The 18933-nt window shown below is 44.9% G+C and overlaps 1 protein-coding gene across 1 annotated transcript in view; it reads right to left on the bottom strand.

Moving 5' to 3' along the window:
• Positions 1-18933, bottom strand: part of LRIG1 (leucine rich repeats and immunoglobulin like domains 1) — a 94289-nt gene that overhangs the window by 40646 nt on the left and 34710 nt on the right. Inside the window, exons 2-3 of the mRNA XM_027794672.2 lie at positions 16826-16897; positions 11738-11812 (exon numbers count right to left, since the gene is read on the bottom strand). Of these exons, the coding sequence (XP_027650473.2) occupies positions 11738-11812; positions 16826-16897 (147 nt within the window). The remainder of the gene's footprint in view (positions 1-11737; positions 11813-16825; positions 16898-18933) is intronic.

Raw genomic sequence — 18933 nt, 5'->3', positions numbered from 1 at the left:
CAAGGGCCTGGATCTGATGAACATTCATTAAGGGCTTTTGTTGGGTTCAGTATAAACTGCAAAAAGCAAAGCCTTTTTTCTAATGTAACCAAAACCACCACATCTAGTGAGATACATATTCTCTGAGGATATTTGCACTAGCAATGTTTACGTAAACTTTCTGACTTGTTAGATGACCTTATGCTGTGTGTTAGATCCACTGAGGTAAGCGATGTGATTTTTAAAAGCTTTCTCCCTGACTTTGATCAGCATTTATTCTCACTAGGCTTTTTTGACTTGCCACCATATGATTTTGGATATTTTTTGCAATACGCAACTTCCTAGGCCTTTGGCAGTCATTCCATTAACAGAGCAAAATGTGTGGGACAGGCAAGATTAGAAGTTAGTCATCTTTAAAACAGAGGCTGTCTTATCTCTTCAGCAGATTACACAACCTGTTATGACATCAAAGCAAATTAAGATTCATGAAGACAAGCCAGCCTCTGTTATGGCCACAGTCCCCTCATCAGCAACAGGGTGGTTCCAAGAGGACCAGAGTTTCTGCTCTCTTCTGGTTACACTGGATGTTTCATGAAGAATGTGCTCTGCAGAGGCCTTTCAGATGATGTATTCACAAAGAGCACAGATCCATTAAGAAGGCTATGCAAAGCACCTTTCATTGTCTGTCACAGCTTCTCTGTAAGGAGCTTTCCTGACCTTTTATGAACTCAACACCAGAGCACAATCTCATCTCCCTGCATGCAGCTCTACCTCAAGATATCTCCACGATTATCTTCAGTCACAGTGTGCATCCCTCAATGGGATGATGCACCTGCTAGGGTTGGGGCCAGGTATCTTCAGCAGGGACTGTCCAACTTGTAACGCAGTTTGACCGCTTCTCTGGCACAAGGGGGGGAGAAGACCTTTAAGTCACTGAACATAACCCATGCCATTTTGAAACAGCCACTTTGTGAACACTCATAGCTGTGCTAGTCTTTCAGCCCCTTCTTCTCCAGTTCTCAGTCCAAACCACTGCTCTTGTCACTCTCCATCTTCTCACATTCCCTGACCTCAGTCTGGAGCAAGCACTGAGAAAGGCTGCACAGGAGAGGAGAGGCCCTGCTGAGTGCTGAACTCTGCTAAGAAGGAGCAGAATTGTCCTATGGGAATAGAAAGGAGAGAGTCATATAAGGTAAAATGGCAGTTTTCATACAAGAACGCAGGAAACCACATGGCTCTGCACCAGCTCTCTGAATGGGGTCGTAGGGCTCAGCAGAGCGTCTTTGAAGGAAGGGCTACATCAGTACTTGAAAGGAGTCATTCAGTTGCTGGCAGATGACAGTCAGGTCAGTGTTGCTATGTTCTGTATCTTATGTCTTTGGTCCACTACTCTCTTGCTCTGCCACTGGCTTTCCCTCTTGCACTTTTACCTCAAGGGCTTCCTTCTGCTGCTGATACATGCCAGCCAAACTCAATTTTCTATCATAAATTAAGCGCGTAAGCCAGTCCTCGAAGCTAAGAAAGGGGCTCAGCTTCACCCGCACCAGTCTGCTGCTCTGGTAAGTTCCTGCTCTCCACAGGACCCAGCACAAGGAGCCACTCCACGTCAGGGCTGCTGCCTCGCCCCCCACACCCTTATCACTGGCCTCAGATGAGTCAGGTTTGTGACAAGGAAGAACAGAAACCAAGAATCAGACCCAGCCAGATATCAATTTAACTAGCCCAAGAGCAGAGGCTGGGGCAACTATCCTGTCCCACTTGCAAGCAGAGACAGCAGCCTCTTTTCATTTTCATTGCAGGGAAGTTTTGTGCTTCTAATCAACAAGGGCAGCATTTTCATTTGAAAGCCAATAGGGTCCAGGATCACAGGGCATGCAGGCACTTTTATCCTTAAACCCTGATGCTGATTTTAGTTTCTCTTTGTGTAATAAATGATCAAAGTAAAGAAGCTCCACCACAGCCTAGTGAGTGCATGTGTTTTGTGGATGGCTTTGTTTTGCTTTTGTCTCTCTGCAGGAGTGAGGAGGAGAAAATACATAAGTGGAGCAGCAATTTAAGTGCAAACCAAATGTAATGGCTCTGCCCATGATGCTATAAGATTAATCCAAACTGTAATTGCAAGCAGACTTCTTGATAGCATGCATTGCTTATGCCTGAAAGCCATGATGTGACACAGGGGCTTTTCCCACCTTTGACAGGAGCACAATGAAAACAGGTGGATTTAACTACACAAGAGCTCTGTGACCCTGATGCTAAGGCAGGTAAATAAAGGACAACGCACTTGAGTATACCTACTCTCCAGACTCTCAAAGTCTCATGGAACTTGTAGCAGAAGTCTCTAAAAGACTTGCTCCTTGAAGAAGGCAGCAGTTAGAGAAACATTTTTGACTGGCCAGTAGAACTTCTGTTAACACTTTAGAGATGTAGATAGGCTGGCTGGTTAGTCTGTTCCAACATGACACACACTTGTGCTCTGTTGAAAGGGCTTATCTGTCTTGTCAGCAAGGTCACCAGAACAGGGATAGCCTCTGGGGCAGGCTTCACTGTGAGCTCTGCTCTGCTGAGACTGTTCAGCCTGCAAGAAAGAATGGCTCCTATGTGGAAAAGCCGTGGTCAAGTTAGCAAAGGAAACAGCTCTTAACAAGTCTAGGCACCCTGTTATTAACAAAGCACGCCAAGTAGGAAGGATGGCTTCAGGAAACTGCAGAACAAGGTGTCAAAAGGTCCAGGGAATAGAAAGTTTGAGCTCTGAAGTAGAACTGCTATTGTGCTAAGCCAGGCTGGTGTAAAACACTACCTGTTCAGGCTTCCCTAGAGCAGATCTTGTAAAATCAGCAGTAAGCCTTTACCACCACTCAGCCAATAGGTTCTTCAAGCTTCTTTAATAAGATAATTTAGTTATTAAACTCCTCTTATTTTGAAAAAGATGACAGCTGCCTCAAAAGCATAAACTGCGGGGGGGGGGGGGGGGGGGGGGGGGGGGGGGGGGGGGGGAGGAACAAAACCTTCAGTAAGACTACCAAAAGGTGTTCCTTTTCCAGGGCACCTGAAGAATTACAGAAAGTCCAATCCCGTTCCCTGGTTGTTTACACTAATCACCCCTCTGCTCGGCAACTCCTTCCATTATGGACTGGACAGGAAAAACATTTTAAGTCTAAAAACAATCAGCCATTTATAGACTTTTTTTCTTTTGCCATCAACTCTTAATTCTTCCCCTCCCCCCCAACTTATTTTTCTCTGTTCAGATCTGACCACTAAAACAGTTGTCTTTTCACTTGTACGCCCCTGCACTCCTGTTTCATTTTCCAGCTGCTGTTGCTATTTTCCCTGATGTGCAATTGAACATTAAATGGTTTGACAGCCAGAACATGTACTCACCTAACCACTTATCCCCAATCAATATTCACATGGAATTCCTGTTAACAAGCAAGAGTTATGCACACACTTGGAAGGGAGGGTGGCTTCTTAAGTGATCACTTCATCTAAAGGTATGACCGATCACTTTCTCATCTACCTCAAGCAGCAATCAGATTTTCCACCCCGCATACCCCAGAAGGGCTGTTTTTGCAAGAGTAAGCTCCTAACATTTGATGTGATCTCTCTTGCTCACCTCTGCAATTAATTGGGGAATTCAACATGGGTAAAAAGTAACAAAAAATCCAGCACATAGCCAGCTTTTATTCCGTTAAAAATAAGCTTTCTAGAGATTATTTGCTAAACTTTTCCAACCTAGACATGGCAGGATCACATTTTAGTGAACACAGTTTACACTAGTGTTTCTTCACCCTGAATTACACACTATTCCTAATGGTGCCAGTGGAAGCAATGATGGAAGCGCTAAGCACCGTACAGAGCAGAAGGTAAATGGCAAAACTGATGTTTTACTCTCTGGGCTTTGAACCACATGGGCAGGATTCATTTTTTAACACCTCTGCTGAAACAGTTTTAGCCTTGTTAGAGGAACTAAAAGACACTGCCTGTTCCCCAGACTTCCAGGATGCTTGAAAGTAAACAAAATGGAAAGATTCTGAAAGTGCTTTATGGCACCACGCTTCGCAAAAAATAAAAATTAAAATTACAATTCTACCCCGACTCCTGTTCTTGCTCCTCACTAGGCATCTATTTGATGCTCTGAGCAAGCACCACCAGTCTAACAACCAGGATAAACTGATGACCAGTAATGAGCACTAACGGGGCAATCTCAGGAGGGAGGAAAGCACAGAAAAAACACAAACACATTCTGATAGTTCCCCGATTTTGTGTGATTTAGTTACAAAACTGAATCAGCCAAGCTTTCAGAGAGAAAAACAGGTAGACAAAAAAAGATAAATTATTTAACTTGCTTTTATTGCAGCTGCAACTCAGCTTTACTCACCCCTGAACAACCTAAATTGCCATTACTAGCAGTTTTTAGGCAGGAAACTCCAGTATGTTAAAAAAAACTTTACACTCAGCAAGTTATTTATGTTTGAAATCTGCTCAGCCTGTGAAGACCAACACAGTAATTGCTTTTGTAGATAGGTGCTTTATTTGCCATATGCCATTAAATGAGACAGTCAATCTACCATAGATATTAATAGCAGCAAGTTTGGACTATTCTAAAGCTCAAATATGAGGCTATTTTTCATATTGACCTTAACAAAAGATCGTGTTTGCAAATGACCCTAACAACAAATCTAGACTTGGTCTGCAGAGGGACAGAACCTGGAAACCATCTTGTGCATTGTACATGACACGCACCTGCCCTCGAACAACCCACCAGAAGATGCTTTACCTGCACGAGGTACATCTGCCCTGGGGCAATACCTGCTCTTCCCCAAACAAGAATTTAACTTGGTCTTGGAGCGTGATAAGTATGTGGGACACACACAAAAAAGACAGACACGGTTCCACCATTCCAACTCCTAATCTTGTGCTTTGTCCCGCAAGACCACTTGTGTCCTCTCCTTCCTCCAGAACAAACACTAACCTAGCATGGCCTGCTAAGCAGCGCAACGATGTCTGAGCAGACCTAGCCCAGCTCGAAGCAACTCTCTACCCACCGAAGAAGCTGCCACAGCTGCAGAGAACAGTGAACTTCAGTAGTAAATACATAATCAAGTAGCCTCAAAGGGTAAACGGTATTCCATGAGCTGCCACCAACTTTCACTATCTTTTTTCCTCTGGCCAATTTTTACACTGCTCTATACATGCCCAGAATGCTTTCCAATGCTCTTTAGTTGATTCTGATGACTACAGGCTTTACTGCTGTTGCTTTTCTAGAAGAAATGATTACTCATTTCCCTGGAATAGCCTCAGATCCTTTGCCATTTCCATGCGCTCACATTGTATCTGAAAGCTTGAGGACATGCAAATGATTACAACAGTTCCAACGGCCCAAAAGAGAAGTCAAAACAGCACCTCTTCTGGTGCTTGGGAGCACATGATTAATGAGAATTTCCTCCACTGGGAAAGGCTCTTGCAGCCTTTGGCCTCAAAAACTAGCAGACTCTGCACACCAGAGCCTTACTATGAAATCTGAGCAAAACAAACAGGAGAGGTGGGTTTCAGAATATTATGCCTGTACGTTACTTGCATGCTGCTTGCATACTGAACAGCCTGACTGCCAGTATTCCTTCTGTTCACCTTTCTACATCAATATATTCACATCCAAAACCAGAAGCTGGGTAGTGTAGCCTGTAGCATGGACCAAATCCTCAGAGAGCAACTCGCTCTCCAGCTGCTGAGGGGAATTGCTTGAGTAAACACTGGAGAATTGCTCTCCGTAGACATTACACCATATAGGAACTGATGCAAGCAGGAGCTGGGGTGAATCTGCTCCCACTGATGGGCCTACATCTGCATATACCATTTTGCCTTACTTACCGGAGAAAGTTTTCTTTCGAATTACACAGCATGGCAGGCAGTGCAGTTTTCTGAGCTGCGCAAGACACGTCCTGCACACAAGCAGAGCCTGCTGACTTCAACTGGACCCTGCACACGGCTGCATCTGAGTCATCTGGATTTTGTGCTTATGAGTACAAAACCGCTTGCTGTGACCCAGATGGAATTAACAGAGTATTCTCCTTATTTCTAATTGTTAGATCATGCTTTTTTAACTCCAGCAAAGATGACTTGCAGACTAAGCCTCTTGGGGGGTCAAGGCAGTTGTTTTGTTTGCACAGCAATTAGCACAGCAGGATCCCAGGCCACAAATGGCCTCCAAGGCTACATCTATACTATTGTGTTAGCTCAAACCTCAATTCTTCATTTAAGCCCAAACTTCCCAACTATCAACTCCAGCTACACAGAGGTTTATACTCTGGCCTCGTCAGGAACATGAAGTGAGCTCACATCTCAAGTCGAGTCCGCCTCAGGCTTCAGCTCTTGCTCCATGAGCAGCACCAATGCAGCAGTTTTGAGCTCCTTCCTCTTAACTGGGGTCACCCAGAGAAGCTGCCGTGGGCAGGAACTTAAGCTGCATTTCTCTTGACACTCTGCCAAGTCTTCAGCATCTTAACTTCAAAAGCAAAGATGAACTGGAGTCATACATCTCAACATCAACATTTCAGTTCCTGGGAAAAGCTTGCAGAAACAAAGGTGTATTTGCTAGATCACACTTGGATCAGCAGAGTACAGCAACTGCTAGCATTGTTTCAGCTAACATCGCAAAACACGTTTGTCTCAGATGAAAGCGAAACAGCAGCTCAAAGAATCTAATGGACCACGTGGGTCTTTAGAAAGTCTCTGCAAACACCATTTCACAGCACCAGCGAAGCAGTGCAAACAGCACTAAAACAACAGTTGCTTTCCCAAGCCTTCACTAAGAACGCATGAGGCAAAGCACCAGGAGGAGGGATCAATAGTATGATCCCAATTCTGCCACACTGGGGATCTCCCAGACCAGTCAACTCTAATCCCGTAAAAAAGTCTAATGAGATACAATGAAAACTAAAGCCAAAGTCAGACAAGAAACAAGGGTCACTTTAACAACATGACTAATTTAACCAAAGTTATAATGAAATCCCCAACTTAAGAGGAAAAGCTCTCCAAGAAATCATGCAACTCAAATTGAAACTTTACTTTTGATGCAGAAATGCTGTCTGCAGTCTTTGACCTGTCTTACCCCTGACACCCAGACAGAATACCACAGAGTACCTTCCCTTCCATGAGGGCCACGCTGCCCCAATTGGCATCTGAGCTCACCAGCCCTTTCAAGCTGACCTAGCATGTTCCCTGCCACTCCCAACTTCCAATTCTCCACGTATTTAGTTTTCAAATTTTACATGATATATTTTGCCTGTGGCACAGTAGATCACTTACCCTTCTCCTATTAGCCCTCTCTGTTTAATTACAGTTTAATGTGAATTGATCTTCACATTAATGAGCCTGTAAAGAAGATTGATTTTCTTCAAGAGACTTTTATGCTCAGTTTGGCAGCAGAGCAGTCCTATTGATTTCGTTTTCCCCAGTAAATACACTGCAGAGTGTCACTGCATCCCCTGTGAATCAGCTAATCCTATTTCACACTCTTGCTCCAAAAATCCCTATTCTGACTTCCTTATCTGTGCTTATTCAGAGCAACATCATGGGGCCAAAGCATCTCAAACAGCTTTAACTGTTGCTAACACGCAGCTGACTGTCATGGGTCATTATCCCCTTTGTTCCTAAATGGTTGGGGGCTTAAAAGACTTAGAGTGAAAGAAACGAAAGTTATTTTTAAGTGTTTAATCTGTTAACTTCCTTAACTCCTAGCCAGCTGAGGATGTGGCACAGTGTGCTGGGTTTACCATGCTTGCTTCAGAGGTCTGGTTAGCAGGCTCTCTGCTGAGCTCTACAGCTGTGTAACAGCCTGTGCCGGCGTGCCTGCATCACTGGCTGCTGCCTGATTCAGGCTGACCACCTTGGAGTCAGGGCAGAGGACAAGGATCCACCTCTGTCATCCCGTGCAGACATCCCAAAGCCCTCCAGGATGCATTTTACCCATGTGCAGGAAGATGAAGCAGTGGCAGACAGGCCCCAGAGTAAGGGCTGGGCTTGTGCCTGCACAGGGGTTTGTGGGAAACCTGCAGTCACAGACCAAAGCAGAGCTGACTGCAGCTCAGGTCCTCCTTTTACCTGGCACAATAGCAAGGCTCAGAGGCTCTCCCTGCAAGTTACTGAGGAAGCTGCATATAAACAGGCTCAGTTCTGCTGCAAATAAATGGTTTCTTCCATCACCCCCTTCCCCAGCAGATCAGGTAACACAGTCTTCTCAAGAGCCTACAGAGTTAACACACTTGACTTGCAGCAGAACATTGGGAAGGGAAATCCTCAGCCAAGAGCATGTCAGTGAAAACATCCTGCCATCAACTCCCAAATGTCCAAGTCTAGGAACTGTAGCTAAATTACAAATGCTGTGGGAATTTCAGGCAAGATTCTCCTCTCAGCTACTCCAATGCAATTTCGGAATGAATCCAGATTCAGTCTCTCCCCCTCCCAGCTGAATTTCCTGGCTTTTGTTTGCACTAGCAGATGTTTGCATTTAATGTCTGCCTTTATTTGGTAACCCGTACATAGATTATTTTTCCCTACTGTTCTATTAAAAGCCTTATCAAGTCCCTTATGTTTGCTCTTGTTGAGATGAACAACTTTGGCAGTATTTTCAACATGCAAGGCAAACAAACCGACTCTTCAAGGAATAATCAAACTAAACTTCACAACAGTATATTAGGGCATAGAATGTTTGATACATATGTTATGCCTGCATCCATCTGCAGCCTGTAACATCCAAAGTTTTGCATAAAGCCTTGAGAATTCTCTCTCCAACAGATTCCCACATGCTTACATATATACATAACTGGCCCATGGTCCACACACATGTGGGGTCAAGCAAGTTCTGGTAATGGAGACAGGTATGGGAAACCCAAAACCAGGGAATGCAAAGCTATCAAGCTCATTTAAAAAAAAAAAAAAAAATCTTTATGGAAAATGTGAGTTTAGCAGTATGGCAGATTTCTTTCTCCCAGCGCCCAGAGGAGAAAAGGTCTCTTCTCCAGTTTAGGAAGAGTAGGAGATGAAGTAACTCATTCAAAAGGGGCTATTTTGAGTGACAAATACACAACCCTTGCTTTTATAATACATTCACAGCCCTTTGGAAATACTTAACCACATGCAATATACAAAACCTACTTCAGAGGTTTGTGAGGTAAACATACTTCACACATTTCTAAACACTGAAAAAAAAGAGAATGTGTTTATTTTTCTTTAGCAGAAAGAATACACTGTAACACTATATGCTTAAACATAAACTAGTTCCTCAGTACACAGTCTTCATTATGAGTATTCACCCTGGGTTTGGTTTGGCAGCGTCCCCAATTATTACTTCACAGATTTGAAGGCCAGAAGAAACCAGTATGACCATATAATCTGATTCCTTACATCACAAAAGACCAAAGAACTTTACCCAACAATCTGCCTATCAAGCCCACTAACCCAGACTTGAACTAAAGGACCATCTTTTAGGAAGCCATCCAATTGATTTAAAGACTCCCAAGAATGGAGAAAGCTTCACTTCCTCAGCAAATCATTCCAATGTGTGTTAGTCAGCAACATTGATTAAAGCAGGTACTTTAAAACATCTTTCAGATTATTTTTACCTCTGATAAAAATTAAAAGGAAATGCAAGGGGGGAAAAAAGTGGCATTCTCTGACACACGCTAAACAAAGAGATCCTTCTTGCAGCGGTATGACAGCAGCATTACAAATCCCACTATCAGAGTTATTTATGTGTAGCAGCTGAGGAAAGCAATACAGATTTCTGGAAAGTGATACTAAGCAGGTCTGTTTAAAATACCGTCCTTTTATCATTTGGCTTTGTACCTTCCCCTTCCTTCTGCACCACTCTGAAATTTCAGAGGAGCTGTAAATCTGCTGCCTTCCACCAGTCATTATTCCTCCTTTCCAAACTGCTTATTTCATTTCAGGAATAAAAAACCCAAAGCTCTAGCAATTTGGTCCTTTGCCAACAGCTAAATTAATAGCAAAAACAACAACAGGGGCTTGTGAAACTCAGATCATTTATAGACTTCGTGAGAAAGAAAAGCCGATTTGGGGGGCCTAAAACTATATCCTGGATGGTAAATTGTATGCAAGCTTTCCACCCATAAATCAGATTTCTGAGTTTTTAACACACTTGAGTTATGCAGCAGCCTGGTAAGCTCAGTTCAAGTGGCAGGCAGATGGCCTCTCATGTCAGGGGATCGTGCCTTAGACAAGGGACCCTGCTCAGAGGGACTTACTGCCCTGCTCTGTGGCCAGCAGCCCCCAGGTCATGCATCCAGACTTCACATGTGGTCACACAAGCAGGGAGAGGCTGCGGCAGGAGGCAGAAATCAAACAAGATGGTTTCACACCAACTGCATGTGACATATCTGACAGGTCCGATAACTGCTGAGACACAAGCCGCCCCTCCACCCAGGAGGTGAAGTGGTTACTTACGCATTTAACAGAGACACTTGCTAGATCCAGCACTGATGATAGCAGAGGAGCACTTCAGCTCTTCATAAGCTCTGCAGGAACACGGTATACCCAAGAACCAGATCAAAGGCACCATATCTCAAACAAAAGCTAAACTCGCTTCAAACTAGGAGTGAGATATGGACACCAGTTTGAAGCTAAGATCCTTAAACTGAAGTAAGACAGTGAGGGAGCTGTTCTGCTTTGCATATTTTAACACCGCCTAATGGAAGAGCAGGAACAGTGCCAGTTCATTTCACTCAATTCTGTCCTTGATTTAAGTAACGGGAATGTACTTTTAGTCAACAGATCGAGGTGTCTCAGAGTATGTCAGAGCCTTTTGAGCACGAGAAGCCAATCACCTGGTGGTATGGACACGGCCATTTTCCACTACAAGGAGAAGCAAATCCATGGCAAACACAGGCACCTGCCTGCGGGTGTATGCTGCAAGGCCATGTGTGCTGGAAGCCATTGCCTGAACTGCTCAAGCACTTTGCTGAAGCCCGTATTAGCTATAACCACTTCCCCTTCCTAGGAACCTGGGAGGTATTATGCATACCTCAGCAAAATTCCTCCTCTCTGCGTATTACAAGCAGAGACACGCAAAATAATTTTAGAAATCTACAGTCTCAAGGTACTAGTTTGATATTATAACGTCTTTACTCCCTTCAGCAGCATCCTCAATCTGAGAGCCTTGGTGGCAGACACACAAGGGCTCTCAGGTGTCTAACACTTCTGCAGGCACCTAAACTACCGAAGTTAGGAACTTCAAAGCTTCAGCAGATCAAGCCTTGTGATCACCAACCACTCTCTCAAAAAGTAAAAAGAGTTGAGAGAGACCATAAAAACGAGTCTGGAATGAGCTCCCTGAAAGCTTAAGATGTGAATAGTCTCTGACTTTAAGAGAAAAGAAGAAATTATCAGAACAGGGCCAAAAACAATGAAAGATAAAATAATATACTTCTTTAACAGCACAAGTATGACATAATAATTGAAACCCAAAGACAGATGAGAAAAAAATATTAGGCAATATGCAACTAACCTGTGGAGTTTTACTGACATAAGTTACCGATGACCACAAGCACAACATCAATCAAGCCCAACCTCGCACAAATCGCAGGACTCCCGAAGATGTTTCTTAATTAAGGTGCTAACAAGCCTGATAATGAAACCTGAAGAGTCAGCAGAAACGGGTGTGACACAGACAAAACTCTCGGTAGCAGCTAAACCTACCCCACACGCAGCGCGGAGTGACAAGCTGAAAGAGGCAGCAGTGACTTACAGGTGGAGGGCGCGGATGCTGGAAGCAGCGGGTCCCAGGGAGGGAATGGCGGTCAGCTCGTTGTTGTTCAGTTGCCTGCAACAAACAGCAAGGAATTGTTGAAGCCAGCAGCCTAGGACCAAGCACGCAGGAGCAGGGGACGGCTGCAGCACCCCCATATGCAGCCCGACTCTCCAGGAACACCAACATGCCGGCAGAGGCCTCCATCTCAAGGGGCTTGTCTGGCTCTCTCTGATGGTCCCACCTTACCCTCCCCACCCAACCCTTTAATAAAGGAGAGCCACCATAATTTGTCCTGCAGTATCTCTAAAAAAGTAATGCTTTTCTTCTCCTTCCACCCACTGCCTGAAACGGTGAAGTGCCACCGAGGAAGGCACTGTGCTACAGCCCGAGCTTCCAGTCACCGCTGAGGCAAACCCGAGACAGGAGCCTGTCTGCACGCACAGCATGAGGCAGCCAGGTCCTGTCTGCACCCACAGCATGAGGCAGCCAGGTCCCGCTACCTCAGGACAACGAATTTCATTCCCTCCCGAAGTGGCAGCCCCTACTCGCCCCTCCACGCCAGGCCGGGGCGCAGGGCCCAGTAGGATGCCATGGCGGTGGGGGACGGCAGCCTCAGGCCTCCTCTCCACACCAGGCCAAACACTGGAAATCCTGAGCCAGCAACACACACACACAAAAACCAGCACTGGGCACAATAATGTCACCAAAAACAGGTGACCTGCCATGGCCAGCCAGCTGGGGAGCACCAGGCAGCCCCCCCCAATTGCAGACTTGGCCGGGTCCCTGCAAGCGCTGGTACAAAAACGTCCTTTTCAATGGCCTAATGTTTGAAGTGTTTTTCTGACTGAAAACAGATCCTTGCCATGTGACCAGCTCTTCCTTGGTTTAAAGAGCCCTTGTTTGTATGGTGAATTAGTCAATTAATTACTGTAACAGTCGCTTGCCCGCCTGCTTGAAAATTACCTAATTTCTCAGCCATCTTGCCCCCCCACCCCCCCACCCCGCATGCTGAAGCAATTAGGGGCGAGTGGGGCCACGCAGGCAGCACGCAGTGGCTGCCCAGGACCGCCAGCAGCTTCTCAGGACCCCCGGCCGCCCCTGATCAGCGATGGCTGCAGGCAGAGCCCCCCAGCCCTCCTGCCACCACCCACCGCTGAGCTGCTCCCATCATGGAGGGCTCTGTGGTGGCATCTCAAAAAGATCCCAATTTGGGTGCGAGAGGCCAAGCATCCTGTGGCGGGCAGGGGAGCACAGTGCGCTAGCTGTGGGAACAAGTTGGGGCAATCTGAAATTATGGTGGGTTGGGGTTTTGGTGGTTTTTTTTTTAATTCTTTCCTTTAAAACTATTTTTGGCAGGTGGGAGGGGACAGCGGTACATCCATCCCAGAACTTCCTTTTGACTCCTCCGAGAGCAGGCAAGAGATTTGATTTCATAAGGAGTTCCAGGCACTGCCGGGATAAAAGCTTTCCTCAGCCTCAGCTCTGCCTCTGACATTATACCTATACCTTAAAATGTAAGGGAAAAAAGCCAGATGTGTTGCCATTTAGCAAGGAGCTCCACTTTGCAACTAAAAGCTCATTGTTGCTTGTATTATATCAGGGTCTAGAGCTTTCAAAGGTACAAAGCAAGCTGGAAAGAGCATTAACAGGCTTATATTTGAGTCATGTTTTCATTAAAATCCAACTGAGCATCTTGTGGAAAGGCATGGGAGAAGAAGGATAATTAGGCCCACCCTCTGCTAGCCTGGGTCAGCTCTGGTTAAGCTCTGACACTGACTGGCATCTAACAACTAGTCAAACCCTCCTCTGACATAAGTGTGATTTTCATATATCAACCCCCTGTCAGGTCAGAAGTGGCTCTGCCACCTCATTTTCGCTCTTGGCTCAAAGGCACCAGTTGCTGATGAAGAAGAGACAGCCAAGCTCCATATTTGCCTGGGATTTCCCTCTCATCTTCCCCTTCACTCACATAACAAAAACCCAAACAAACAAAAAAAAGAAGCAAAAACCTCAAAAGAGAACAGCCAGGCTCAACAAATTTAAGCTTTCAGCCTCCTTTCTCCTCCCCAGCCCTGCTTCCTTTGACAACACAAACTTGCTGCCTCTGGATGCTAAGGCAGAGGAGGAGGGGGGCCTCCCGTATAAAATATTTACGGTCCAGTTGCCAGGCTGGTGTCAAGCTGAAATGGAGCCTGCTCAAAAATAGCACAGCTCTCCAGAGTCTTCAGTGAAAGGCACTTTGGAAAATAAAAGGTGAGTTGTGGGGAGAGGAATTTTAGCACAGTTGCTACTTCTTTGTTACAAATGAGCTTGGAAAACCTGAGAGGCATGCAACCATCACTTTTCATGGATGCCATGATCTGCAAGACCTGAGGAAATGCCAGAAAGGGCTGACCCCACAGCACCACCCTCCATTCCACTCTGTCAACTAAGGTATGAGAACAGGGGTCTGTCATTAGAGGGAGCCACCAAAGGGGATGAGGGAAAGCATAGGTGTCCTGAAGGAAAGTAATGTCCCGTGCCAGCCCCTACCACCTGAGCCTCCATCAGCACAAAGCTAGCTATTTCAGAGCATCTGGGATCACAGGGTTTCATATCACTTTGAGTCAAATTTCATCCCCCACAGACTTAAAACTTTTAAGCAAAAAAAGATTTTCAAACAAAACAAAACAAAAAAATAATCCACAAACAGCTGTCTAAACGCAGGGAAAGGGAAAAGCGTAGGGGAAATAACAGCTATTATGTTATTACAAACTCAGTAAAGTAAAAAACAGAGCATCCAAGATAATCTATGAAGTTTACATCTGTTGGTATGCAGACATTTTCTTTAAATCAAGGGAAAACAAAAGGTCTTCAAAATATATCACACTAATTATTCACATACAGAGACACACACAGAGCTTTGAGCCTCATCTGTAACGCTCAGGAACCACAGGCACTGTGTTTGAAGCATCATGGGAGGTTTCAGGTCTTATCAATGCATCTATTATTTGGGGCAATCTCTTTCCCTGAGGGTGACTTGGTTTGCCCAGCACAGCGCGCACAGCAAAACACTGACTTGCTCTCAAGACATGCCACAGCATGATGCTTATTTCATGAATGTTTGTAAAGTGCTTAAGAAAAGAAAAAAAACTCAGTAAGGAGATGCTCTGGCAGTACAGATGTGGTTCTCTTTGTGAAATGCAGTTTATTTCAGTGGTCTGTGGTTTAGCTGTTATTCAAAAGCAACCAAGATTGGTAGATAGGGCTTTTAATAGGGCTTCTCCCTCACACTTTCCAGAGCCTGCCTTCCAGGCTCCGCTCCAGACCTCTGCCTCCCTTCCAGTCTCCCGTTTCTAACTGCTCCCTCTCCCTCCTACTCACTCCTCTGCTCTCTCCCTTTTCCCTAACCCTGCCTTTCTGACACGGCAAACAGCTCTTATCTGCACCATTACTTTGCGGGCTGTATTACCTCCCCCGAACCCTGATACCTTTTTTTAGCAGCTGACTGCTCAGTGCAGGGCTCGTCTTGCTCTCGAGGGTGCAGCGCTTTGCACAAGGGAGCTCCCTACCTAAGAGATCAGAAACCGTATGCATTTCCCAGCCTCACGCTCCCTGAAGTCACAAGCCTTCAGGCACTTCCACAAATAAAAGCTATTGCTAAGCCACAATCATGTTAGGATAATTCTAAAGTCTCATGGGATCAGGGCTGCAATTCTCTTCTTTAAGCACAGAGTAATTTAAGGCTTTCCAGAGTTTAAAGAAAAGTTGAGAAAACAGATCCTACAGGCAGCATTTTGCTGATCTGCACCACTTTCTCTCCCCTTCCTGACTGCTCTCTGGGATGATCATGATGAACCGATTCCAGAGCACTGCAGTCACTCCTGATCCATATTCCGCACTTAATCATGACCCCTTGTAAATCCCTACTATTAGTGTAAGCAGGGGAGCCAGAGGCAATCAGGGGAGAGATGCTACATTAATCCCCACGGTCCAATCCTGCAGGCATCAGTCAGGCAGAACTCCTGCTGTAGCAAAAACTTTTGCCTATTTAAGAATCACAGGATCTGACCCCTCCACGAGCCACCCCAGAGCCAACACTTAATGAAAACAGACAGAGGACAAGAGAAAAGGCACAATATACACAGAGCACAGTATTGTTTCTGAAAGGAAATGTTTTTTCAGTTTCCCATGAGGCATCAGTAGCTCTTCAAACAGAGCCCAAACCTCAAGAATGCCAGCGATTCAACATTCAAACGCGAGCTCATTACCTCAACCCACCGCTTGCAATTTTAGTCACTTTCGTTTTTCAAAACCCAAAATCGGAGCTCCGGGAATCACTGCGAATAGCTGACAGGCACAGCTCCTCTGCGAGGGTAACTGCAGAGCGTTTACACAGATCAGGAGCTAGAAAAACTTGCGATTGCCCAAAGAAGGCTTCTTGTACCAGCAAGGGGGGGCCGGCCTGGCACAGCCACTCAGACCTTCACCAGCTCCTTCTCTGCCCCCACCAAAGCAGAAGACACCTCTGCTGTTTTAGCCTCTCCTAAAAATGTCAAACTTCAAGCTTCAAACAGAATTTGTTCTCGTTCCAAAAGGAGCACAAATGTCTGAGAGAGGAGGAGACACAGTTAAGTGCTTTGTTATCCACTACACTACACCTTTGTTTCCTGGGAGATTTGCGTTAGGTTGGCATCAGGTATCACAGTCCAGGCTGCTCTGCCTTGCTTCAGGGTTATCCTTTCAGCAAGGAGCTTTGTGTGTATGTTCAGGTGTGTTAGCTGAACTGCTCCCTCCGAGCGTTGCACAAGACCGAGGGAGGCAAACTCCAATGATTTCCAATAACAGCTTATCTTGTCTTAATTGGGATGTTGTGTTCTGCTCATTGATTACTTTTAACAAAGAAAATACAGCACAGGTACAATATGGAGGGGAAAAAAACCCTCCAAACCAAGTCAGATCTGCTCATTCAAGTCACCTAAAGGAAGTTACTATATACACTATATAATACTAAGGTACTAAAAGAAGGAAACTATATACAATTCCCTTCTGGCCCACAAATTGCCCTGGCAAAATACAATTTAAAATCTTTGAAAGAATACTTACACTTCCTGCAGGATCGAGAGCCCTTCAAAGGCAGAAGGATCAATCTCCGTCAACTTGTTGTAGCTCAGGTTTCTGTTTAAAAAAAAAAAAAAAGTGGGATCAGCATAGTGCAGTTACAGTGCTCAGCAAAATAGTTGTCTTAATTATTTTGGATTGCACTGGGTGGGTGGATATTTTTTTTTTTAACAAGAGCACTTAAACATGGCAGAGCAGCACTTTCCTGCTGAATACATGAGTGAGCGAGTTTAGTTCCGTGATCAAAATGTTATCTAGCTCTCCCCAAGCTTTTTCCTTTTTTGCATTAGTGTGGTTTTAATTTGTCTTTATATTACACAATTACATTTATTATTCTTCTATTGGTTATTCACAACCACAAAACTAATCACAGATGAATAGGATATTTCCTGACAAATTAAAGTCTGAACTAAAACCATCAACAAACCTTCTGCTAAATATTTTATAGCTATATTCACATGGAGCATTTTTGTATCCCAGTGTGTGTCACATACAAAATAGACAGATACAGGTACGTACACTTACTATGTGTAATCATAAAATGTGTTCTACATTTTCTAAGATGATGATATTATGAGTATATCACTAAATGTTTTTTAATCAGCAATTACAGCTTTCAGCCAGTCACGCAGTAGCACACGCTTTGGTCCTCAACAACCCCAACCAACACTTTCCCACCACCCGACAGCCCAAATCTAGATCGTATTATAGCACTTCACGGATGCTGTACTATCCAACAGCAGCCTGGTGGGAGAGCAGACTTCACAGGACACCCTTGTTTGGAAATACAGCCAGAGCTCAATGTGCTTCTGGAAGGAACTCACTGTGAGGATCGCCAGGGACAGCAAACAGACAATATAATGCAAATAAAGTACCGATTCTGAAAACCACAAGCAAGAGCTTTGCCATGCTCTGCTGTAGCAGATGATCAGATGCAACAGCAAAGTCTCCCCTCCAAGATAGGCACTGTCAGCACACCACACTTGACAGGTCAAACCTGCAGCTATGGACTTACCAGGAGAGCACAGATCAATTAAGACCAAGTGCCTAATGATGTGAAAATTAACAAACGGCCTAATTAACATGATGTATGCAGTGCTGGCATGTTCCTGTGAATGTGTAATCTAAAGAGGGAGGAGGCAAATTGATGGGTGGTAGCAGAAAAGCAACCACAATAACTTGTAAGGAAATTGTAAGGGGGACCTACATTAATTTTATGCTGCTCCACACCCTGCTCTAGGATATTATCCTGGGTAAAATTCAACCCTCCTGTCTCCTCTGCAGGGAGGTTACACCCTCTTACTGCACCTCTGAACATGACCCAAAAGCTTCATGGCCTGATTTTAGATAAGCCCTCAAACATTCAGCTGCTTATTCAAACCACCAAGCCAGTCTGACTAGAAAAGTGGCCAATCTTCCCTGGTTTGTGTATTTTCTTTGTTTTGAAGCTGTGCCCACAGATTCCAAGCAGGTCTGGAGCCCAAGCAGGTAAAGAGGACCTAAGTCACCAAGGCACCTACTGAACTTTTACCCATGCTACGCAACCCAAGAGCTGAGGGACACAAAAAAGGGCAGCTGTCAGAAGACCACAGATGGAGATGTCCTGTTTGAAGTGCTCCTGCTAACCCACTGCACTGGGAGGTAACGTGAAGAGAAATCTAGGTCCACAGCAACCTTACAAATACCAAGACTTGAAAAGACTACAAAGCTTACCAACTTTGCATGATTAGCAGGAAACGATAAACACCTCTTTTGAGCTGAGAAGCTGTTATTGATCACCTGCCCTCCTATAATGCATTTATGGGAAGTCCTCAAAGCGTTCCCCTGCATGCAGGAACCATTTGATAGCTCTCATGCACATGCTATTCTCCATCATGTCAGTGCAGCCAGCTCTAGAGACAGGTCCTTACATTTTGCCTAAAACGTTCAAATTTTTTGCCAATACCTGCTGTGAAAGAAGGCTCTACAAATCAACAACACAGGCTGCCTCTTGACTGAATCTAGACCTGAAGCTACACAGAAGTGTACAACCTAACCAAGCATCTAGTTTTAAAATATGCTGTCCTGTAAGCCCCTACTGCCTTTTAAAACAC

The sequence above is a fragment of the Falco peregrinus genome, chromosome 5 (genome assembly GCF_023634155.1).
Source record: "Falco peregrinus isolate bFalPer1 chromosome 5, bFalPer1.pri, whole genome shotgun sequence".
NCBI lineage: Eukaryota > Metazoa > Chordata > Aves > Falconiformes > Falconidae > Falco > Falco peregrinus.
The sequence above is the reverse complement of the archived record's forward strand: the minus strand, read 5'-3'. Positions and strand labels throughout refer to the sequence as shown.